Here is a 25774-nt window from a genome sequence, read left to right as displayed (position 1 = left end):
TTAAGGCCTAGAATCAACAAAAGTCCCAGGTTCACATCTTTCTCTGAAAATGAAAGAAATGGAGGAAGCTCCAAGTTTGGTGCAATGCTGAATTCCTGATGCCACTCCTTGACATATTAAGAGAAAGCTGATCTAATCTCCCTTTTTAGTCTAGTCAGTCTTGAAATCCTGATTTCATATGTTCACTGAAAGAAGAGACTGTGGTTGGATGATCTTCCAGCATTCTGAAAAGATCTCTTTCTCTAGAAGACTTCTTTCTAAGGAGATTGTTAAATGACACCTAATGATTGTTTTCTTGCTCCAGAGATATCCAGCAGGGAAGTCCTTAGAGACATCCAATTTGAGGGAAAATCCACAATTACTCCAGCATTATATTTCTGATGTTTGTCAGTGGCCCTCTGAACATCAAGATGGAAAGCTTTTCACAGTCCCTTGTTACACATTTTGGACTCCCTTTTTTTTTAGTTCAATATAAGTAGGAAGATTAGTAGTGAACAGAGTGGGAAAATCTCAGTCATTCTCCGTCTCCCACTATTTCTCAACTCCTCTTGAAATTAATATCCAAACTTTCTGGTAAATAAAGTCAGGTCAGGATGGAAGAGACTTGTTTCCTTTTTTGGAGTTTTTCATGGTGCAGATAGGTGTGATATAAGGCTGTGGGTTCTGCTTGTCTCTGAATAATCATAGCAATCCAGTAGGTTTGCAGAAATGCATAGAAAATTTATGAACAACACCTCATTTCTTAACAGTGGTGAGTCAAAGTGTTGACACAAAACAGCCCAAGTGAGGAATTCTAAGTGTGTTCACTTCCCCTCTCCCCAGCCTTTCTCACCACAGGTCCTGGTCCCCAAATGCACAGATTTGGCCCCCGCTCTGGTCTAAAGGCACAGTGAGATGCCTTTTTGGAGACCATCAGCTTACATCCTTTTCCTTGTTTGGTGTCATATGAGGAAAGTGTTCATTTGAATCTCTCCCATGCAATGGTCACTGCAACTTAAATGACCTCTCGTTTGGTCCGAGGCGGTTGTGTGGCTGGTGACTGGGTGTCAATGACGAGAAGAGTCCTGACTCCTGGGAAAGGATGGGAGTCAAGTCCGCCCGAACTCAGACAGTTTGGAAGGCTCTGCTCTGGCTGGGGATCGTGCCAGGAGTGCTCTCTGCTTTGGTCAGGGTAGCGTGGTGGACTTTCTTTGGTTCAGACCCTCTTGCCTCCGGCCCCATGGGACCGTAGGTGTGGGTAGCCAGCCCTGGCCGGGGCGCCGCTTCCGAGGACGGTGTCCGCTGGCTGCGGGAGCCGCTGTTAGCCGTGGAGCGCGTGGAGGAGGAGCCCGAGCGTGAGCTCCGAGAGCCCGAGGAGGAGGAGCTGGGTTTCACAAGGCGGGCTTTCGGGGCTTCGGCATCTTCTCTGAAGAGGAAAAACAGCAAAGATAGATTTTAGGGCCACAGGACTGTGAAAGCTTCCGCTGCGGCTGCTGCTTTCTGAGGTTGCCCGATCAACTCCTCAAGGTGGAAACCTCGAGCTACCACGTAGGGAAACAGGGACTCCCCCAGCGACCTGAGCCCTTCCGGCGGGCTTGGGCGGGTGTGCGGCCCCTTGGCCGGGAGGTCCACCCTGTTACTCTGCGGGAATGGGCACTCCCTACTGGATGTCTAGACAGCAATCCCCTTGACTGGGAGTTTGTCTGCAGAAGCCCTTTCATGGCCCGTAGGCTAGGCCCATTCTCTATTGCATGGCCTTTACAAGTGGAAGGCAATGAGAAGGAACGCAGAGTTTAGCTATTAAGTCCCTGTTGTGGATAGTTTCACAAGAAAGTCAAGGTAAACCAGTCCTCCTGCCCCTAGGCTGGAGCTCCTTACCCACCAGAATAATCCTTTTAACAGATTTAAGGTTAAGAGGAAATGGGACACTTTTGTTGTCACTAGGGAGCTGGGGAGCTGGCGGTAGAAAGGCAGCCTAGGTGAGGAAGGGGATTTTGCGGGAGGTTTACCGGATTTCATTCGGTCTCTCTTCCTCCTCGTATCTCTCTTTGTCTTTCCGTCGGATTAGCAGCCACACCAGGAGGAAAATCAGCAGGGCTCCAGCCACCATACCTGTCACCGCTCCTGCAATCATGCCGATGCTTTGTACATCTGTTTTCTCAGAAACAAAAGCAAAAGTAAAACCAAACATAAGCAACACAGACTTAAAAAACATAAGCTCTGGACAAGATGAGTATTTCCAGATCTTTGTATCTATCTTCCTGAGTTCCCCATATACCCTTTCTTGGTGTATGACTGTCCCTCTTGATATTGAAGGGGAGCAGAATACGACACCCCAAAATATGCCTCGTTGACATTAGGATTATTTTTAGCTGATTATTTTTGAGAAACAGCAGACACAAGAGAAGCTCTGAAAACAGAGTAGAAGTTACCCTTTGTAAGGGTATAAAGGAAACCTCCATTTGGTTTTGGTCCCCTCCTGGATATAATAAATTTCTTTAGGGGGCTGGAAAATTCACACATACTATAAATACAGAGTTAGCTACAACTGTTGAACAGTCCTTGGTAACTACTGCATTTATTTCAGTGATAGCCATGTTCTTCTGTAGATAAAGATGTTGACCTTACTCTTACTTGTGATTAAAAACATTTTACGCTGAACCACTGCAGAGACAAAACCAAACCAACCCTTTGCGTACTTACACTGAACAGTCACTCGCACCACACAGCTCTCCTTCCCGGCCTCATTGCCCGCTGTGCACTGGTAGAGCCCAGAGGAGGACATGGTGAGATTCTGCAGCAGGACGCGTCCAGGGTGGCTGTAGTCTACGCAAGCAGAAAGATGACTGTAATCCCCTAGTGACAAGGTCTGTATTTATCGTTTATTGTGTCACTGACCTAAGATTCTATCAATATAATACGGTTTGGTAAGGATGAGGTGAGAGAATCGATCCCTTTTTGGAATGTGGGAAGAAAGGTGAACATTCCTTTAAACTGCAGTGCATCCTCAAAAGTTACAAAAGATTCTGAACATTTAAGGGATACTAAACACAATAATTAGAATGAATTTATAGAGCACATTTATTCCTAATCTCCTTACCACTTTTATTTTTGCCATTTGAGTAAAGAAAAGACAGATTTTTCTGTCCCTGTTTAGGGATGAAAAATGGAAGTTCAAAGAGGTCCAGCAGTGTGTTCAAAGTCACCTTGTGAGTTGCTGACAAAACCAGATTTAGAATTCATGGAGAGAGTACTGTCCTGCTATCTCAATAGACCGGTAGAAAGATGACTTACCAATCCTAGATTTGGGAGGCAAACGTTCATCCTCTCCCTCCTTCTCCCGGATTCGCTGCCAGTAATACACAATGGGCTTTGTGCCAGAGGACGACTCACACTGTAAAGTCAGGTCACTTCCTTCTGTCAGCTCTCCTTCCAATTCACACTTGGGTTTTGATGGTCTCACTGGCAAAAAAAAAAAAAAAGATCCCCAAACACCCGATTCAGTGGAAGAACTACATCCTGTTGACTTGTTTTTCCACCCATATGGTCAACTTTTGAGTGTGGATTCAATAGTACTTTGTTACCTCGCCGTGCTTTACACCACTCTGCAAAATATACCCATTTCCATCCCCTGCATACATATACACCCAATTCCAGCTGTTTCCAGTGGTGCTGTTGTAATTTTTAGAGGCTGCCTCAGAAACTCTCTCATCACTTCTCAAAGAAGAGAAACTTTTATAACTGGAAATTTTAGGAAAGTTGAGTGTGATTTTACTAATACTGAAACAGGGATAGAAGTTCATTAACTTGTAAGCAATTAAGAACTTAGTAGTTCTTGCTATCACAAAACAGAGAAATGGACTTGAAGCAGATCTGAGAGATTTAAGTATGAGGATACTACTTAAACATTAGAGGACATTTAAATTTTGTAATGGGCTACCGTGGAAAACTGTGGTTATTTTTTCTTCTTTCATTACGACTAAAATACAAAACATACACACTTCTTCCCAGGGAACTGGACTAGGTGACGTCTGTATAATACGAAGGATTGAACAAGAAGTTTTGTACCAGTGTGACACATTTGCCTATCCCTCACCAAGACCTTATTAATAAGATGTAGGCATTTACGAGGGCACTCTGTCTTACCTAAGACTTTTAAGATGACGTGGCTCCACACGTAGCGCCCTGAATTCTTCACCTTGCAGGTGTACCGGCCCTCATCGCTGGGCTTCAGAGGCTCAATCTGCAGGGAAGCATCTCCTGCCAGGAAATTGGAAGCAAAGGCCACTCGGCCCTTCTGTTCCTCAGTCAAGTTATTGTAAACATGACGACTGGAGTAAGTGATCACCTGTGGGACAGACGGAGGCAGACTCAAGTTGTGTGGCTCTCAGCCTTGCCCTCTAGCTGAGGTCAAGATGAAGAAAGGATGGGAATTCCTGGTGGTCCAGTGGTTGGGGCTCTGTGCTTCCACTGCAGGGGGCGCAGGTTCATTGGGGAACTAAGATCCTGCATGCAGCCATGCGGTGCGGCCAAAAAAAAAAAAAAGACGAGGAAAGGAAAGGAAATGGAACAAAGCAGTCGAGCCTGGGGGTGAGTCTAAGAGTCCAAGAGATCTCTGTTCTAAACAAACCTATATACACTATGTTTGTCTAGGCCTTCCTTTTTCTAAGAATACGAACACCTCGTATTTGTGTAGCATTTAAACTATAAAGTAGTAATTGTTACATTAAATGCTCAGAACTTTTCTATTTTACAGGTAAGGAATTTTATTTTTATTTAAAAATTTTTTATATGTGTATTTTTTTATTGAAGTATAGTTGATTTAGAATATCATGTTAGTTTCAGGTACACAGCACGGCAATTCAGTGATATATATACGTATAGATATGTGTGTGTATGTGTATATATATACACACATATATACACATATATACATAGATGTGTGTGTATATACACATACATATATATACGTATATGCATATATATACGTATATACATATACACACATATACACACACATATACATAATACATGCATATACACATATATGCACATATACGCATATATACACATATACACACATATAGATATATACATACATATATATACACATACACATATACACACATATACACATAGATATATACATGCATGCACACATATACACACATACATATATGAACATATACACACATATATACATACATACACGTATATACACACATATATATATACATATATATATATAATCTTTTTCAGATTCTCTTCCCTTATAGGTTATTACAAAATAGAGTATAGTTCCCTGTGTTATAAGGACTTTTAAATTTGAGTTACAGACTCAAGTTCTCACAGCTGAGTCCAGGAAAGAAGTAAATGCACAGAACGGTCCCCAGAGTTGACTCTGAGGGGAATTGAGAGAATGGAGGCTAAGAAGGGGAGAAGACTTACCTTTCGCCTGCATACCTTCCTCACTTTTGCATTTCCTACCACTTGCACATGATCTGGTCAAAGTACACACACTCCTTGTGTTAAGTGCTTTTACATCTAGTTTATTTCTCACAGTTTTTCCAAGTAGGCGTTATCTATCCCCATTTCACAGGCACATAGCAGAACAAGGATTTGAACACGGCAGTCTAAAGCCATCCAGTTCATTGTTTTGCTTACCACAGTTACCTCTCCTTGTCCCACCTGCACTCATTTCACTGCTCAGAAACTGCTGTTCCAGAAAGTTTGGAAATGAAGGAGAAAATGTGAAATGAAAAAATGTGTTTTTACAAAAGTTTCGAGCCCAGCTGAAGTTAAGGAGTAGAAGTTTATGGTTAAAATCTAGGTTTGATACTGAGGGATTCATTGTTGGCTTTCCTTCTTTGTCTGGCTTCGCTGTGAAGTAGTAAGTTAGGTGGGAAAACATTGTGTCCTTTCCTTCCATAAAATACACGTGAGCTTCATGTCTTTGTTTTCCCTGGTAGGGAGACCAAACTTCAGATTTCCCCAACAGGAAAAAACAATCATGATTTTTACTGGATTTTCATCTGCCTGCAACACCACCTCTAGTTCTTGAACCTTTTCCTGGTTCTCTTAGTCCATCACCTCCTGGTAATCACAAAAACCATGCTGATCTTGTCTACCAAGACCTCAAGCCATATAACTTCAGTTCTGTCCTCCCCACCACTTAGCAATCATATTCCTAAAATCACTTGATTTAAACATCAGCAAACATTTATGGAATGACTGCTCCCCATCAGGTCCGGAGGAGGCTATACAGATGAAGTAAAACCCCCTTCTTATCATCAAGTAATTTATAATCTAGCAGGATTAACAAGGAGAGAAATGTAAACATAGAAAAAGGAATGATTAACTTGAAAGAGTATCAAGAGACAATGTCCCAGAAGAGTTGGTGGCATTTGAGTTAGGCTTTGAAAGATGAGTACACTAAATAAGATATTAGAGAGGCAGGGAGAAGCTTGCTGGAGGGGGCATGCCAGAGACACAGAACAGCACTAAAAAAAGGCAGCAAGCATATGGGAATCCCCCAAGCACATTTCTGGCTGCAGCTGTTCCAAATTGTTTTCACTCTACGTTAAGCCCTTAACCCTACTGTCAATCACGTGATGCTCGCAGCACAGGAAATGCTTTCCTGAAAAGATATGAAGCCATCCAGTAAAATGGCCATAAATGCTCTCACCATTATATCAAAACTTTTCAGTATCATCCATTTTGCCCTTACCACCTCTCTGAAAAAAAGTGCTTTCTCTTTTTTCTGCATGTTCTTTTTCTTCAGCAAATGTTTATTGAACACATCTGCCGGGTGCTTTGCTGGGCACTGGAAAACAAGCAGGAATAAGACACAGTTTCTACCCTGGGGCCTCACAGTTTTGTGGGGGAAAAAAATGGGGGAGCAGCAAGTAAGAAAATTAAGGTAAACACTGTAATCAATAATACACTTAAAACGTTTTCAGTATTCAATTTTGTCCCCTCACTTCAACCAACACCACAGTTGTGATAATTCTGACATCTTTGTCACTATCGCCAACATATTTTTGAGCTCCAGTTTTATATTTCCAGCTACCTGGCCCCTATAGATGTCTGTCTTCTCCAGTCTACCTTACATAATAATGTAAGTTAATATTAATGTAAAACTCATGCTAGCTCTTTCCCAGATCAAAAGCCTTTCATGGCTCTGTGCCACCTCTGAATGATGACCAGATTCAGACCAGGGACATCAAAATGATCTCTGCATTACCTTCCCAACCTCGTTTCCTATTTAGTCCCCCTCACATTCTTGAGTGTAGTCACGGTACATTTCCCTTGCTTTCATGTGAGGTGCGCTTTCTTTATGCTCACATGCCTTTGCCCACTGCATTTTTCCACTTAGAAACTCCCCTTTCTCCATCTCTCCACATAAAGAATCCCTATTCATTCTTTTAAACCCCAAATCAATGTTAATTCCTTATGAAAGCTTCCCTGATAGGACACCCAGACTAAGAATGCTGTCATCCATAGCATGTCTTGGCAACATTTTTTTTTTTTTTTTTTGCGGTACGCGGGCCTCTCACTGTTGTGCCCTCTCCCGTTGCAGAGCACAGGCTCCGGATGCGCAGTCCCAGCGGCCATGGCTCAGGGGCCCAGCCGCTCCGCGGCATGTGGGATCCTCCCGGACCGGGGCACGAACCCGCGTCCCCTGCATCGGCAGGTGGACTCTCAACCACTGCGCCACCAGGGAAGCCCCCATGGCAGCATTTTTATGTGAGGAGAAAGTGTGAAAGACAAGACATTGGGCAAACAGGTTGCTGGATCCTCTTTCTATAATTCTGGGCATTGTCTGGGAGATCCTTCAGGCCACTGTGATTTTATGTATGTCTGTTGCCATCGACTGTCTTTGGCTAGGCAATTTTGCAACCTGGCAATCGTTTATTTAATAAACACTAATTGAAAACATACTCTACACTTGGCACTGTTCTAGAGATGATAACAATACAGGGAAACGAATTTTATAAGTGTTGTCAGGGACCAGGACATGCCACCCCCAAACATGCCACTTTGCATATGCATAAGGATAAGTTTCAGCAGAAGTCACTTGAGCTCCTGAAATCCCTTCTCTGCCCAAAAGCAGAGCCTCCCCAAAGAATTTGTGTCCATAAATCCCCATTCCCAGGGCAACTCTAACCTTCCCTTCTGGGAGATCAGAGGTGGGCATCACACCCAGACATTGTCACAAACTACCACATCTCCCATCTATCCTTCTAAGGGCCCGTTTATCTTTCCAAAAGGTCATCTGCTTTACCATAGGTGCCCTTTCCACCCCTCCCTTCCCACACTAAATTAGGTATACTCTAACCACCTCTTTGAGTTACTCATTGCTGGGTACTCCCAGGTGTTACTTACACAACGCATGGGTTAATAAAATGTTTGCTTTTTTTCTTATTAACCTGTCTTTTGTCAATCTAACTGACAGTGCCCCAGCCTGAACACCTAGGAGGGTAGAGGAAAAAATATATTTTTTTCCTCCCTTACAGTTTTAAAGAACAACTTTTTTTTTAAAAAAAGGTGAAATCGCGACTCTCATATACGTAGAAAATAAACACGTATCAAAGATTTTACTTAACTCGTTAATTAATGATGGAACCAGAAAGCTGTTACAACAGGTTCACAGGAGAATTGGACTAAAGAGTTTATATTCTCCTTTGGACAAAAATTCATTTGCATCTCTATGGACAGGAACCATTTCCATCCTATGGATAGGAAGCTTGGCATCACCATCAGCATTCCCCAAGTTAACTTCCATTTCTGCAGAAGTTAATACGTGAGGAAAATTAGACCCTAATTCATCTCCAGAAAACTTGGACTCTAAGCATAAAGTTGATGTTCAGGAGGCACCTCCCTATGGTGTATTGCAGGGAAGGGCCAAGTCTTCAGGCTCTGGTATGGAGAAAGCCACTTTGGTATGACAATGAGGGGAATTAGATCCCTTGAAGGCTGTTTCCCGTGTGTTCCCGCCTCCCTTAGGGTGTGGTCTCCAGGTTCAACTCGCTGAGTCTTTACATTAGAGAACCTGAAAGGTTACTGGGAACAGCACTATGGGGGTGTCTCCTTCTTACTGGGATGAGGGTGGAGGGGGGAATTGGGGCAGCTTCGCTAGGACAGCACCATCAGGCTGCTCCCTAGGACTAAGGTGAACTCTTCAAAGACATCTTAAAGCAAATTGGGGGAGTCCCCTAACCACGTGGTCCAGTGGTTAGGACTCTGTGCTTCACTGCAGGGGGCACGGGTTTGATCCCTGGACAGGGAACTAAGATCCCACGTGCCACGTGGCACGGCCAAAAAAATAAAACAAGTTGGCAAGCATGTCCAGTTAGAGAATATTTAGGAGAGCGAAGAGAGGGTAGGAGGGAGAGTCATCCATAGGTAAGGCTGGACATGTGACCAAAGGCAGGACTTGAGTCTTAAGCTGAAGAGATCCAAGATGACAGTCATTCATTCAACACATTTTGAGCCTCCACTATGTGCCAGCACCTTTTTAGGCACTGGGGAAATATCAGGGAACTCAACATGTAAAAATCCAGCCCTTGAGAAGCATATATTCTAGTGATGGAAAACAGACATAGAAGAACATTACATGGGAGACCTGACAGCGTGAAATACTATGAAAATACAGAGCGGGGGAGGGGGGTTGTGGGCCAGGGAGACAGACTGCAATTTAAATAAGGTCATCAAGGTAGACCTCACTGGAAGGTGAAATTAGAGCACACACTTGAAGGAGACACAGACTTAGCCTTGGAGTTATCTCGGGGCAGAGAGGTCTAGGCAGAGGAAAGAGCCAGTGCAAAGGCCCTCAGGTGGGAGGGCGCCTGGCATGTTTGAGGAACAGCAGGGAGGCCAGGTAGCTGGAGGACAGTAGATGAAGTCAGGCACTGGGGCCTCGTCATGTAGGGCCTCATGGGCCACTGTAAAGATGGCTTTTACTCTGAGGGAAATGGGGGGCCACTAGAGGGCTCTGAGCAGAGGAGTATCAAGACCGATTAATGTTTTGAGAATAGGCTGTAGGAGGCCAAGGGTGGATACAGGAAAACCAGTCAGGAGGCTATTGTAGTGAAGATCCAGGCAAGAGATACGCTGCCTGGAAGGGAAGCAATGGAAGTGATAAGTCATCAGATTCTGAATGGACTTTGAGATAGAACCTACTAGATTTCCCAATAGACTGACTGAGCAACTTATTGAAATGTTTGTGGCATGAGAGTGTGAACTAAAATTCGTATTTATGGCAAGACAAGAACGATTTAAACATAAAGATTCTTCTTTGCCCTTTACCCCCACCCCACACCCCGCTGCGCTCCACATCGTGTGTCTGCATTTTGCATTGACCACAGCCCCATCAGCAGGAATGCCTGCTCAGCTGTAAAGAGCAATTCTCCTAGCCTCAGCAAGACCGCTCCTTAGAGATAATATTCCTTCTTGATCTTATAAAGGGTCACATGACCCACCACGATGGTGCTTAAATCTGAATTATGTAACCTGTCGATCATATGTCATTTAATGTACAGCCCTCTGGCTCAAAAAACATATATAGGGCTTCCCTGGTGGCACAGTGGTTAAGAATCCGCCTGCCAATGCAGGGGACACTTGTTCGAGCCCTGGTCCGGGAGGATCCCACATGCTGCGGAGCAACTAAGCCCGTGCGCCACAACTACTGAGCCTGTGCTCTAGAGCCCGCGAGCCACAACTACTGAGCCCGTGTGCCACAACTACTGAAGCCCACGTGCCTAGAGCCCGTGCTCCGCAACAAGAGAAGCCACCGCAACGAGAAGCCCGTGCACCGCAAGGAAGAGTAGCCTCCGCTCACCGCGACTAGAGGAAGCCCGTGTGCAGCAACGAAGACCCAACGCAGACAAAAAATAAATAAAAATAAAATAAATAAATACATAAAAAACATTATAAAATGTGTCTTGACTTCTAAAGGGCAGAACAGTTCTCGGAGCTTTCTGAGATGCTCTTCCCGGGTTACAATCCTCAAACCGCTCAAATAAAATGTTCCAATTCTTTCTTAGATTGACTGATTCATTTTTCGTCGACAAGACAAGAGAAAGAGGAGTCCAGGGCTACTCCCAGGTTTTTGGCATGAGTCCATGCAGGGAGAGAACTGCCCTCGACCAAGAGGGGGAAGACTGCACAGAGCAGGTTTGGGGTCAGAGCATGAGGAGTGGGGAGGGGTCAGGAGTTTAGTTTTGGACTTACTCCATTTGAGGTACCTGCTGGACACCCAAAGGAGGTGTGGAGTAAGCCAACTGCATACTTGTGAGTCTTCTGTGCCGGGGTGAGGCCTGGACTGGAAATAGGCATTTAGGAATTACAAGCATGTGGTTGGTGTTTAAAGCCAGGAGACTGGGTAGGATCGCTGAAAGCATGAATAAGAGACCAGGAACACAGAAGGGAGAATGAAGCTATTCATATAGTGGATATGGAAACACAAGAACGAGAACTCCAGTAAAATACCAACAACCTCAGAGTAAAACAAATGACTGTCATCTTGGATTGCTTAATATACAAGTCCCGCCTCACCTCTGGATGACAGCTCGTCTTCCTCCCACCCTCTCTTCCTAGAGGCTCTCTGAGTAACTGGTGAAGTCTCAGTGAGACCACAGACCAGGAGGAGGCCTTGGAGGCATGGGGGCGGGGAAATAGCCAACTGGAGAGCTAATTCTCCTCACTGTCATACCAGTAGAGGCTCTCTCCCTACTCCAGCCTGAAAACTGCCACCTGCACAACTTACCCTCTAGGGAGGTGCCTCCTGAACACCGTCTTCAAGCTGAGGAACATTCCAGAAAGTACAGGAAATGCATGGGGAGGGGCAGAGGGCTTTAACTCTAGGAATCTTGGGTTCAGATCCGAGCCCTGAAATCTATCGGGCAAGTCCTTCATGTTTGCAAGTCTGAAAGGTTTAGAGTCCAAGTTTTCTGGAGATGAAGTAAGGTCTCATGTTCCTCACGTATTAAAAGAAAACTACTGTAACAATCCTTACCCTACCGACTTCACAGGCTTATAGGAAGAATTAAATTTAAGATGGGAGCTCCCTGGTAGCCGAGTGGTTAGGATTCTGGGCTTTCACTGCCATGGCCCAGGTTCAATCTCTAGTCGGGGAACTGAGATCCCACAAGCCATGTGGTGTGGACAAAAAAAAAAAAAAAAAAAATTTAAGAGACGACGTTTGAGAATGGGCACAATTCCTTCCCTCGATAACCATTTAGCAACTCCTCTGCCAGCACAGTGCTTGGCTCTGGGATCAAGCATGTGAATTAGATGTAGACATGAAAATCCACCAACACAATACGATACACCCACTCAGGGTTTTTTGTTTTTATTTAACAAACACGTATGTGGTATTTATTTTGTGCTGGGCACTGTTCTAAACACTTAACAAATATTAACTCCTTGCATTCAAGAAAAAAAAAAAAGGCAGCATCATACAATGAAAAGCTTAAGACAAGATGAAGGAGATTAAGGAAGTAGGCTCTCCAGTACACTGCTAAGATTTAAGGCCTTTCTTTTGTTTAATAAATATCTGTAGTGTGCCTTCCATGGGGTGGGTACATATATCTTTAACCTGAAACTGGGGCCCTGCAGTTGAATCCTGCTAGAATGGGGTAGTTCTTTTGGGCCCTCCTGTAGTTGCTAATTAATAACTGCATTTCCCACTGAGGCTGGGCATCCCAGGGAGGAGTTCTTAGGACCAGGGAGAGGTTTCTATCCTATTCTTATCCCTTAAAAGGCAACCAGCCTCATGTGCCAGGAGGTGGCTAGCAACATTTCTGAATAATTTCTTCATCCCACCTCACTGCTTTTTGTTTTTCTCCCAATCAGATAAAACCTACGAACTCTGACCCAGAAAAATGTACATGACATCTTATTTTGCAGATAATTCCTTAGGGTTCCTGGTGTTCAACTTAGAGCCCTGTGCTTTAGACTCAGACCAGGAGGAGCTAGGACCACATCCTCCCGATATGGTACTTGTTCGTTTTAAATGTTTGCAGGGTTTTCTTGCCCCACCTCCTGTTGCACTCTATGGGAAGAATAGGTTTCTTACAGGGTAGAGGAGCTGCCATAGAAATGCCAAACCAGTGGGACAATGGGGAGAGGATGAAATACATTAGCAACAGGAAAAAACTGGAAGCTTTAGAGCTCACCTCCTCTCTAAGAGGGAGTAAGGGGGGCTGCTGTTTGGAGACAGAACAAGTAAGCGTGGAACACTTACTAGGCACTCAATGTTATTTTCTCTCTTTCTGACTTTTTCATATTTGTGTACATTTATGTAGGTGCACATCACCTATGTGCTTCCTAAGAAGAACAAAGAGACTCTAAACCTAGAAATCAGTACAGAGCTGGGTGATTTTTAGGGACTTTTGGGTTTTGTGGGCTGTGGGAGGTTGGTGACCCTTTGTGGTCTAGGGAATTTCTTCCTTGTTCATTTTAGTACCTGGACTAATATCAGGAGATACATTTGTCTCAAAAGGTACTTTTGACTTCGGAGAGCCTTAGGAGGTGTGGTCCAGAGTTGAATCTGACTGCTTTGGACTGTCAGAAGTTCACTACCGTAGGAGCTTTGTAACATTTTGAACAGGCGCACACTAAGAAGTACATTTTTCTTCCTGACCCAGCACACACAGAGCATACACATATATAACTGAAACATAAGTTTCATGAAACAGTGTATGTGCCATATGCCCTGATACTTTCTAGTCTATGTTAAAACAAAATGTCTGGTTGCTTGGGATCCACTACTGAGTCCTGATTTTGAGAAACGCTACTGGCTGGGAAGTCGGTAGTCCTCTATTCAAATGAGAGTTCCTCCACCTACAGCTGTGTGCCTGGGCTCAACTAATGAACTTTTCTAAACCTTAAGGTCCTCAACTGTCACACAGGGACAAGCTACTTCATAGGACTTTTGTGGGATGAGATAGTAAGCGTTCATGATCACTTTTATTAGGCAGATTCTGGGTTCAAGGAAGCCCCTAAGGTTTCCAAACTGTTCAGCCCATTCATTCCATTCATTTCTATAGTGAAGCTCTCCTGGCTAAAAGCCTCCATTGTTTCCCATCACCTGTGCATGCTGTGGTCTACAGTTTGACCCTCAGAATGTGGCCCCTAAGGCCAGTGCAGCCTGGACCACACCTCAGCTTTGACCCCTGCCCTCACATCTCTGAATAGCCTAGTCCCCAAACTTGAGTCCCCTGATTCCGAACAACGTCCTCTGTTGTGTCTTTGTCTTGAATCATACAGTCTTCTCCTGAAATGCCTCTCCTTTTATTTTTACCTAAACACCTACACAGGTCTCAGGATCAAGCTTGAGGGTCACCTTCTATGTATACAGCCTTTCCCGGTATATTGCTTTTCCCTCCCTTTCCCCCAAATCCTGTCCTAATATTAAACGAAGAAAAAAGAGATAACTACAGGTAAGTATTTAACATCTTTGGGAAGCAGAGATTATGCAACTTCAAAATAATTTTTTTTTTTGGCCACGCCACCCAGCTTGCAGGATCTTAGTTCCCAGATCAGGGATCGAACCGTTTCCTCAGCAGTGAAAGCGCAGAGTCCTAACCACTGCACAGCCAGGGAATTCCCCCCAAATAATATTAATAGGGACTTCCCCAGTGGCTCAGTGGTTAAGAATCTGCCTGCCAATGCCTGCCTGGTCCGGGAAGATCCCACATGCCGCAGAGCAACTAAACCCATGAGCCACAACTACTGAGCCTGTGTTCTAGAGCCCGTGAGTCACAACTACTAAGCCCGTGTGCCAAGCCCGTGTGCCACAACTACGGAAGCCCGCGTGCCTAGAGCCCGTGCTCCGCAATAAGAGAAGCCACAGCAATGAGAAGCCCACGCACCGCAACGAAGCGTAGCGCCCACTCGCCGCAGCCAGAGAAAGCCCACGTGCAGCAAGGAAGACCCAACGCAGCCAAAAATAAATAAATTTATTAAAAAAATAATCTTAATATAATTAAATAACCCTTATTTAATATGAGAATTTCACAGCACTTCTGACATGGGTTGGGGCTCAGTTACAGCCTTGCAATTTGACTCTTTTTTTTTGTTCAGACACACACTAAATCTCAGATGCTTGTGTGCCTCTCTGTTTTATTTTGTTTTTTAATTCTAGGGGATGTAGTGCTGAGACTAAGCCATGGATCAATAGGGGTGTGATGGGGGAACAGTGAATAAATTTAATCCTTTTGCAAACAAACAAATTAAATATATGAATCGCAGCTGTTGTAGGGCTGTTTGTCTTATGACATTCCTGGTGGACCTGCTCCGGATGCATTTTCAGGGAAAGAAGGCAGGACAATTTGTTAGGACTCCAGTGGAACAGCACAACTTTCTGGCGGCTGCTCTGCTGTGCCAGGCCCTACGTAGCAGTTGTGAAACTGCCTTGAGGAGATGGACGTAGGCCTCTCTCTCTATGTTTTAGATCAGGATTTTTCTTGCTTAAAGCCAAAGAGAAAGGGGAAAGGGTGAAAGAGTGGCCAAGAGGGTTGGCATGGGAATTGGAACACTTCTGTCCTGATTTCTCCAACTGAAAAATAGAGGGGAAATGTTGTGAGTTCCTGACTGACCTTGGGGGAGGTGAGCACTCTTACTTTGGAAATTCTACCGTGTTTCCATCCTAGAACCAGGAGGAAAGCTCCAGATTTCTAGTGGCCATGCTCTCTAGGTTGAAATTCAAATATTCCTAAATGTTCCCTGCATATCTGAGCATCCTAGACAAGAGGGATGAGAGTGTTTCTGCTCAGATTGAAAGGCAAAACTAAGCTTGGGATATAGGTCATTGGTTAGCCTCACATCCGGGAATTCCCTGGTGGTCCAGTGGTTAGGTCTCTGAACTTCCACTGCAGGGGGCACCAGTTCAATCCCTGGTTGGGGAACTAAGATCCTGCAAGCCATGCAGCGCGGTCAAAAAAAAAAAAAAGAAAAAGAAAAAGAAACACTGCGTCTGTTCCAACCCTTCCTGTATTTTATTTTCTTCCTCGGTCCCCCTTACTCTCACTCCCAACCCCCTGGCAATTAACCAGCTCTGGCAACGGCACCCACTGCTTGGTATCCCAACTCCCCACGACTGTAGTTTAAGCCCTTATCGTATAGCTGGAAACTGTTCAACTGACCTTGTTTCTACTGGAGTCCCGCTTAGATCAGCCTCACAGAGCCAGAATGCATACTCTAAAATGCAAAGATGCCCTTTTCACTCTTACAAGCCTTCAAGAACGCCATGACCTTGTAGGGAAAATTCTCAGCTCCCTGGTATGAGAGGCAAGACCTTTCAGTTTCTGGTCCTGCAACCCCACAGGCTCACACTTGCACTCCTTGAGAAGCACACCTTGACCTCTCCCCACCTTCAAAGGCTCTCAGCCAGCGGCTCCTCCTTTGTTTTCCTCTAGAACACTCTGCTTAGCTCTATCATGATATGTATCTCTTCAAGTAGCTCCTTTCTGAGAGAGGGTATGTGTGTTTAGTGGGAATCCAATATTTATTATATTTAACCAAACTGATTTTTGATATTTCAGAACTTCCAATAGTGCTCAGCTTTTTCCAGCAACAGAGTCTCTGCATAATTAATTCTGTCTGGAATAATTTTCTCCCCATATTCTCCTTATTTCCTATATAGCAGCACATTTGCTAATTTCAAATTATTTATGAAGGTGACATAGCTAGTGGTTAATAGCCCAGGTACCGATGTCAGCATGCCCAATTTCAAAAATGGGTGACTTTAAGCAATTTTCTCACTTTGTATGTGTATGTGCACGTGCCTTAGTTCCTCATTTGTGAAATGGCACCAATAATCCTGGTTATGAGGATTAAGTTAAGTGAGATAATATGTGCTAAACAGATCTGTGCCTGGCACGTAGCTAATATTTGTTGCTCTGTCTTTAAAAAAAATTTCTTGGGGGAGATTGGGCTTGACATATATACACTAACATGTATAAAATAGATAACCAGTAAGAACCCGCTCTATAAAAAAATAAAATAAAATTCAAAAAAATTTTTTTAAATTATTGAATGACATTTCGCTTTAAGCTCCAAGGCAGGGATGCTGCTATCTTCTTCACTATTGTACCCCAGTGCCTACCGTAGCATACAGTAAGTGCAAGATAAATTCATGCCATGTGAATGACTGAATAAATGGCAATCCTTACTTCAGAGCATTCACTGAAGATAAGTAGGGAACTGTGCCTGCTTATCAGAGTGATAACAGAAGCCGTATCAGTGGCCTGCTTTAATCAACCCTTATGTTCACCTGGCTACATAACCAAGCAACTCTTTTTTTCTTTAGTTTAAATGAAACCCCTTGGGTGAAAGTTAGATGAGTGGCGTCATTCTTGGATTTTTGTTTGTTTGTTTGTTTGTTTGTTTTGTTTTGTTTGTGGTACACGGGCCTCTCACTGTTGTGGCCTCTTCCACTGCGGAGCACAGTCTCCGGACGCGCAGGCTCAGCGGCCATGGCTCATGGGCCCAGCCGCTCCGCGGCATGCGGGATCTTCCTAGACCGGGGCACGAACCCATGTCCCCTGCATCAGCAGGCGGACTCTCAACCACTGCACCACCAGGGAAGCTCTTGGATTTTTATTAGAGGAACATGGCCTCCTATTTACTTCCTTCAGAACTGAGAGTATCATGTCTAGGGTTGCTTATGAAATTGTTGGAATAAACATGCACAGGTTAAGGTGACCTTGCTCTCGAGAGAACAGAGTGAGTCTTGGGATGATGTACTGTGAGAACAAAATGACAAGCAGTATCAAAATAACAAGGTGATGTAGGCAGTTCTGTAAGCAAGTTAAACTCCAACCGTGATCCTGGATTTTATTTTCAGTGAAAACCTTTGCTTCTCCCTGCATAAACCACCTAATGAAATTAGTAGTATAGACAGAGGAGAGGAAAGGACAACTTTGCACTTTTTGTAGGGACAGAAGTAAAGTTCTGAAAACGAAGCAAAGTCTAAAGTCAGCTTCCTAGGTTATAGTTTTTTGTTTGTCTGTTTGTTTTTTTAAAATCACAAGACTTTCAACAAAAAGATTTTTAAAAATAAGTCAATGGGTAAAGGGAGTAAGAATAGTTATGCTAGAAAACCTAGGTTGAGGCAAGGTACAGTGGCTGAGTGCTGCCAAGGCAGAAAGGATGGTAACAACGGGATACCTAGTTCTCATTCTCTAATGAAGACCAGACCAGGGGGTCACCAGGAGCAGAGAGTGACAAGTTCTGTTCACACCGCCAGAAGTTTGTAGAAACCAATGGACCACCCTGGTGGGCCTACAGAACCTGAGCACTGCAGACCCGGGGCCAGCTCCTTTGTTTTCCAACTCTAGAACCAGTATCAGTTCTTTTGCTAACCACTTATACATGTGTTAAACATTTCCATTTGTGTCCTGTACTTGGTCCTCTGTATCCTATATTGTTTATCATATTACACAATCTTAGAGTTCAGAAGGCATGAGTGCGCAAAGCTTAAGCATCGGCAGGTGGGGACGGTTTCAGCGGAGAAAGAGGAGCAAGATTCCCAGTGCAGGTGTGGCTCTGGCCCATCGACCAGGCAATCAAGCTACTTCATCCTAGCCCCCTTCCTAGGAAAGACCCAACTAGGGCAGATTCCCTCCCTCGGCAAATGATAGATGGCTTTCTCGTAGTTCTTGCTTGCCCAGGAAACATAGAATCTCTTATCCTCACAACCCAGTACGCTTTCTTGTTCATAGTTTTGCATCTGGAAGACTCTAGCCTTTTTCTAGCTAGAAAAGCAGTTCTAGCCCTTTCTGACACAAGGAGAAAGGCCAGGGAGGATGGGGGAGAGGAGGCGGGGCTCTAGCCGGCGCACACTCACCACTTTTTGGTTTCCTTCATGATCGGTGAGCAGCCATTCGATATCCAGGGTGTCTTTTTCTGGGAGCCCCAGTTGATGGTGACAGGGCAAAGTGACCTTTTCCTCTGCCACTCTCTTGATCTCAGTGTGAGTCCCCAAGGTTCCAACATAGTAGGAAACTGGAAGAGGAAAACCTCTGATGAATCACGCAGAAACTGGATGGCAACGTGCAGGAAGCAAATATTACAACTAATAGTTATTGGATGTTTCTTTGGGCAAGGGGCGAGTCCTGGACCAGAAGTAATGGAAGTCCCGGGTCTCACACTGGCTCCTCCATATTAATTGAATTCATCATATCTTCCTTAACCCCCCAAATTACAGTCCAACTAATGCCCACCTTTCCTACCTTACTGGGTTTTTAGGAACAATGAAATAACTCAGGTCAACAACAGCTTTGTCTTTTGACCTTTCTCTCCTCTACTAGCAAAGGCCTCCAAAAGAACGGAACTTAAAAGGGAAGGCAGGGTTGGCCTCCTCCCAGAACAGGCTCCAGATACTGGTTCACTCCTGAGAATCTTCTTAAAGTCAGGCTGCCCTCACAGAACTCTGAGTAAGCGCAGCATTGCCTCTGGGAACAAGTGGGCTCTTACAGGCAGTCCCTGTTTCCTTCATGGACACACATTCTCCTACCTTGCCACCCCCGCCAACTTCTCTCTTTCATTCTCTGTAGTTTCTTTCTTTTTTTAAAATTGAGTTATAATTGATATAATATTCTATATAAGTTACAGGTGTTCAATATAGTGATTCACAATTTTTAAATGTTATACTTCATTTATAGTTATTATAAAATATTGGCTATATTCCCCACGTTGTACAGTATATCCTTGTAGTTTATTTTATACATGATGGTTTATACCTCTTAGTCCCCTACCCTTTTATTTTCTCTGTAGTTTCGTATCATATGGCTTCAAAATATCAAGCAGCACTTTCTATCCAAAGCAGAAATCCAAGTTACCACATTTGGATCCTGTCCCTTCATCCATCCAATATTCCTTTGGCCAACAGGAATTCAGTTCCACTTTTGCTTTCTTTAACTGTCATCTTTTTCCAGGAATGCTATGGTGTCAGCAACTTTACATCCCAAGTTCACCTTCTCTCCTTCCTATTCATCTCTTAGTACCTGAGTTTTTCTTTTTCTTTTTCTTTTTACTTTTTGGTTGCACCACATGGCATGTGGGATCTTAGTTCCCCAACCAGGGATTGAACCTGTGCCCCCCTGCAGTGGAAGCTCGGAGTCTTAACCGCTGGACCTCCAGGGAAGTCTCTCTTAGGACATGACTATTAAATATACAGTATTGATGACCGATAAATTGATATGATGAAACCTCACCTGATTCTAGGTATGTGTCTGGCATTCAAGGTGTGCTTTAGCTCTGATCCTCCTTTATCTCCTTACACAGTGATAAAGAAGCTCAGTGTCAAAAATGATCCCTTTCAAGCCATTCACAATGGAACAGAATCACACAACCTCTAAGATGGAACAGCCCCAAGTGCCAGGGCTTGTGTGAAGCCCTCTCGCTGGCAGAGAACTCACTCTGTCACTTTAGAAGGGTGTTGAGCACTGAAGACCAAGAGTCGTGACCAACGGAAGCATATAAACTACCTCTCTTATTCCCCGTTCATTTCCCCCAATTGATTAGGAGCAAATCTGTAGGAAGGAGAAGGGCCTGTCTTCTTGCCTGCAGGGAAGTGAAACAAGGAAGAAGGGAGCAGAGGAGGCTGTGGTTCTCGCTCGGGGGGGCTGACGGGCTGAAATGCAGGGGCCCTCGGAGGTAGACCCCAAGAGAAGCAGCAGGTGGATTCCCAAGCTCCATGGCCAAGAAAGGAGACTAGAGAAATCTGCTGAGCATGAGAAGGGCCTCAGAACCAAAAGACAAGCCCCTTGCGGGGTCTAACTGACATTCTCAAGAGGCTTTCTGTTATGTTTAGAACTTGACACTGCAGTGGGCGTGGCCGCCACGTAGTGAGCACTTCCAATGGTGTGGCTCTACACTGAGCAGCCACTCTATAAAGAAAGGGTTATTATCCAGAATCACTGAGGAAATGTGAAGAGGGGGTTAGCAACTCGCCCAGTGTCATACAGCTAGTGCAGTGTGGCAGTGCTGGGCTCCACCCAGATGTCTCACTGCGAAGCTCACACTGACAACCATGCTATGCTGCATGGGCCCTTTGTTTTTTGTTGTTTTTTTTTTTACAGCTTGTTGGTATTTTAATCATCAACATCTGAGTGCTTTATTGGGTCTCTACACAGGTGACCATTTGTGTTTAATCTCTACACAAATGACCATTTCTCCAGTGCTTTTTCTGGAGAGACGACAGAGACAGCAAGGTCTCAGTTACCTGGCAGACACAGGGCAGTACTTGATGAACTGGGGGAAGAACTCTCCAGGGCTTCTTCATCCTCCTCTGTCTGATTTTCACTCTTTTTTTTTTTATTCTGCTGGTGGTAGAAGACTAGTATCATTGACTTCTTCCCTTTCTTACATTTTTCCACACTCTGCCAAAGGGTTGATCTTACCTTCACGACTATCTTCCGTACCTTCTCACTTTCATAGTCCTGGAGCTGATCTCTGAATCCGAGTTAGGCTCCTGTGGTTTCTCAGTTACCTCTGCCATGTTGTAGTAACAGTGTGATCTCGTGCCCTTTGTTTTATGTGGCTTCCTGGATGTCTGGTTCTCCCGTTAGCCTCTAAGCTCCTTGAGATCAAGTTCTGTTCACCACTGCATGCCCAGAGCACTCAGCCTGGGTCTCACACACGGCAGGTGCTCAATAAATACGTGTTGGATGGATTTGAATCTAACCCACACAATGATTTTACCAATGAGCAACCTGAGGTCTGGGAATAAAGGAGTCGGCCCAAGGTCCTACTGTTAGGGGACCCACTGACCAAAAGTGCCCTTCCTGGTCAGGCACGACAGTAACCACTTGCATGAGTTATCTTACAACAGGAGGTCCTGGTAAGGAACTCGGAACTGACAAGCTACCACCAGTCGGAAGAATTCAGGAAAGGTCAAAAGGAGAGAGGAGATGCCAGTCCGTATGTCCTACCAACCTCCCAGAATCCTTCTCGCTGGAATCCATCTTGGCTGAGCGATGCACGTGTCACCAGGAAGGACCCTGAGTCAGAATGATTGGCCAGAGACAACCCGGAAACTAAAACCTGAGACTGTGAGCCACGTGGCAGAGCCGTTCTCTGGGTTCCCTTACCCTGCTGCTCCCCCCCACCCGGGGACCCCTTCCCCATGAAGTCTCTTGCTTTGTCAGCACGTGTGTCTCCTCAGCCAATTCATTTCCTAGTGTTAGACAACAGCCCACTCTCGGGCCCTGGAAGGGGTTCCCCTTCCTGCAACACGACAACTCATTTAGTGGCAGAAATAACCCATATAAAACCCATGCTCCCTCAGTCCCCGTAAAGCAGAGGCGGTTTGCACCGTGCTAAGCTAAGCCTGTAAGAAGGAGCTCTGGCTTCCACCCCTGATCATTCCACTGGACACGGCCACGTTCAAGTGAAGCACTCCTGGCAAAGCTAGAGAACCCGGTACCAATTTGGTGCATACAGCAGGCACTCTACATTGAATAAGTTGCAAAGAATCAGCTATGTAAGTTGCCGATTTTAGCCACTAGAGGGAATCAAAGGCTCAGATTTGGTTGCTGTCCCACAAGGAAAGGAACGTAGTGGTGGGCGGTGTGCTTTGCCAGAGCCCCAAGTTCTATTTATACCACACCCAGAATTAAACACAGCAGTGCAGGGACTGGCCACTCAGTGAATACAAACAGCTTTACCAAGGCAGGGGGCCTCAAGATCAGGGTGCACGCACCTTTAGTTTTCCCTGAACCTCAGTTCCCCAGGACCCCCCTGAAGATTTCTCAGGTCCTTCTGTGCTTTTTAACCCACACTCATGTTCTACAGTCTACACAGACAGGGGCCTGGGCTCTGATTACCACCCCCAGGCTCGGCAGTGCTCATGGGGGATGCCGAGCACGTCTGCCGCCTGGCCGGTGAGCAGGAAGGAGCAATCCCAACACCCCGGGGCCAGCCTTGGGTTCCCTGGACACTGAATGGTTTGTCTTCATTGAGAAAGACCTTAGGGATCATCAAAATTTAACTGCAGCTTGGAGAACTGAAGCGTCAAGTCACAAAGCTGGTTGGTGGCATAACTGCAAGTAAGGGAATTATCCCTATCGTGTGACTGGGACTTGTGGCGTTTGACAGCGGGGACAGGTGCTGGAAGGCGGCAGTGGTAAGGACCCCCTCCATGTGCAAACGCAGTCATGGATGCTGCGGCCGCTCCCTAAGCTGAAGCCTTTGCCTACAGCTCCAGCACTTAACAAAGGACCCCTGTGAGCTTGGGAGAATTACCCTCTCTGAGCCTTAGTGCAGATGAGAAATGGGAATTAAGCTAGACGCTGAGGTAAAGCATCTGGTGATGGCACACAGGGGTCTCCCCCTAAAATGTTCTTCTCTAGTACAGAAAGGAGCTTCTCCTCAGATGACTGCTGCCTACATTCGTTAAGATTAGTTTAAGGTTTTATTCTCTAAAGGGCATTTACATTTACTAAAGATTCGTTTGAACCTTCAAGACCTCCTTCAAAGAGAAGGGGCAGGGGCTTCCCTGGTGGCGCAGTGGTTGAGAGTCTGCCTGCCGATGCAGGGGACGCGGGTTCGTGCCCCGGTCCGGGAATATCCCACATGCCGCGGAGCGGCTGGGCCCGTGAGCTCATGGCCGCTGAGCCTGCGCGTCTAGAGCCTGTGCTCCACAACGGGAGAGGCCACAACAGTGAGAGGCCCACATACCGCGCACAAAAAAAAAAAAAAAAAAAAGAGAAGGGGCAGGGGTAACTTTATTTTTTCAACATGAATACTTGTATATAACTGAGGGAAAATAAGCCACATATTTTGAAGATGAATCCACTGAGGAGATGAGTCCGTTTTTATTAATTAATTAATTTATTTTTGCTGTGTTGGGTCTTCGTTTCTGTGCGAGGGCTTTCTCTAGTAGTGGCAAGTGGGGGCTAGTCTTCATCGCGGTGCGCGGGCCTCTTACTATCGCGGCCTCTCTTGTTGGGGAGCACAGGCTCCAGATGCGCAGGCTCAGTACTTGTGGCTCACGGGCCCAGTTGCTCCGCGGCATGTGGGATCCTCCCAGACCAGGGCTCGAACCCATGTCCCCTGCATTAGCAGGCAGACTCTCAACCACTGCGCCACCAGGGAAGCCCGATGAGTCAGTTTTTAAAAGGCGATTTCTATAACCAATTGACTATTCATATTAAAACACTCATAGTTGACTATTCTACTCACATAAAACATTCACTCTCAAATCGCCTTTCTAAAAATGTTATATATGAAGAGCTGGCATTGTTTCAGTGGTCAGGTAGACGCCTTGGACAACCCTTTCAAGGAAGCTCACTTAGGCCAAGTAAGTGAAGCCTATAGTCTTCAAGCCCTGACAAAAACACTGTTTCCCTCATATACTGAGGCCCTATTTCTGGATTAGACTGTATGGGTTCGAGAGATGTGGCAGGAGTGAGAACCCTGGCTGAATTTTCTCAGATGGCTCCCCTAGGGCTGCCAGTGACCCATCTTGCTTTCACGGATGCAAAAAGACAAATGGCCAGGGGTAAATTTTAATAGAAACCAGGATGCTGCATATAAAATATCTATTTCTCTTTTTTTTCCCTAACAGAGAAATTTTCTACTTCTCAAATACTTACTGAATGCCTACGGGGTACAAGTTGCCCAGGGTCTGCTTGCTACTCTCTCCAAAGAATGGATCCTCTATGCTGCCCTCATCAACACAGGTCATGCGCACTATTTAGTGTACAGCAGGGCACCTGCTAACAGGCTATGGAGGGGTGCAAGCACCCGCTTCCACTCGGTGATTACACTCTTTTCAATGGACCTGTTCTCTTACCTGAAGAGGAGGAGAATTTTCTTGTGTTTTGCTTTACATGGAATATTTGAGAAAGCCTCAAGAAAATCAAAATCATCGAACGTCATTTAGCAAAATTAAAAGGATTTTGGAAATTTAAAAATAGACTTCTCTTAATTTATAGATCAAGAAATCGAGGCTTAGAGAGAAGTGACTCACCCGAATTCCTCCTGATTTCTAAGACTAATATATATATATTATATATACATATAAATTCTGTAGGTGTGTGTGTGTGTGTGTGTGTGTGTGTGTGTGTGTGAAGGCGTGTACCTTCCAGACTGTATGGAACAGTGTGTACAATTCAAGGTACGGCAGGATGCAATAGAAAGAGCATGAGTTTGGAGTCAGACAGATGTGGACGTAATTGGCTCTAAGACCAATTAATTCCCTGACTGCTCTTTTTTCCTTCTCTGTAAAATGAGCATAAAAACATCAACCATGAAAGGTGATTTTAAGGGTTACATTTGACGTATGTAAAGTGTCTGGCACTGGCACGTGGTATACAGTACATACTCAACATGTGTTCATTGTTATTATTAATAGTTGTACACGCCATGCTTTGAAAGACAAGGAAAACCAGAAAAACATGCTGAGGAAGTGAAGAATTGTGAGGAGTCTGAAAGTCATTTTGCTAGATAACTCTTAATATTTGGCCATATTTGCTCTCTCTCTCCATATATATATATGTATCTGTATATATATGTATGCATGTGTATATGTATATATACATACATATATGTATGTATACATGTATATTTTGCTGCATATTTTTGCTGCTATGTTTCAACATCTTGATTACACCTAGGAAAAGTGATCATATTGTATGGAAGATCAATCATTTCTGACAAGAGTGGTTAAGGAAGACGCCAAAGAGTAAGTGGGATTAAGCTGGTTCTGGAGACGACAGGCTTTTCCTGCACAGACCCCAGGGAAGGCAGAGAACATTCCTGGTGGAGAAGCAGTTTGAGCAGA

General features: G+C 44.8%; 1 protein-coding gene across 1 annotated transcript in view; it reads right to left on the bottom strand.

Annotated features, from left to right (window-relative positions):
• Nucleotides 1–448: 448 nt before the first annotated feature.
• Nucleotides 449–25774, bottom strand: part of CLMP (CXADR like membrane protein) — an 89751-nt gene continuing 64425 nt past the window's right edge. Inside the window, exons 2-7 of the mRNA XM_065882704.1 lie at nucleotides 18833–18990; nucleotides 4126–4327; nucleotides 3274–3441; nucleotides 2683–2805; nucleotides 1989–2130; nucleotides 449–1405 (exon numbers count right to left, since the gene is read on the bottom strand). Of these exons, the coding sequence (XP_065738776.1) occupies nucleotides 1105–1405; nucleotides 1989–2130; nucleotides 2683–2805; nucleotides 3274–3441; nucleotides 4126–4327; nucleotides 18833–18990 (1094 nt within the window). The 3' untranslated portion in view covers nucleotides 449–1104. The remainder of the gene's footprint in view (nucleotides 1406–1988; nucleotides 2131–2682; nucleotides 2806–3273; nucleotides 3442–4125; nucleotides 4328–18832; nucleotides 18991–25774) is intronic.

This window comes from Phocoena phocoena, chromosome 8 (assembly GCF_963924675.1).
Source record: "Phocoena phocoena chromosome 8, mPhoPho1.1, whole genome shotgun sequence".
Taxonomy (NCBI): domain Eukaryota; kingdom Metazoa; phylum Chordata; class Mammalia; order Artiodactyla; family Phocoenidae; genus Phocoena; species Phocoena phocoena.
The sequence above is the reverse complement of the archived record's forward strand: the minus strand, read 5'-3'. Positions and strand labels throughout refer to the sequence as shown.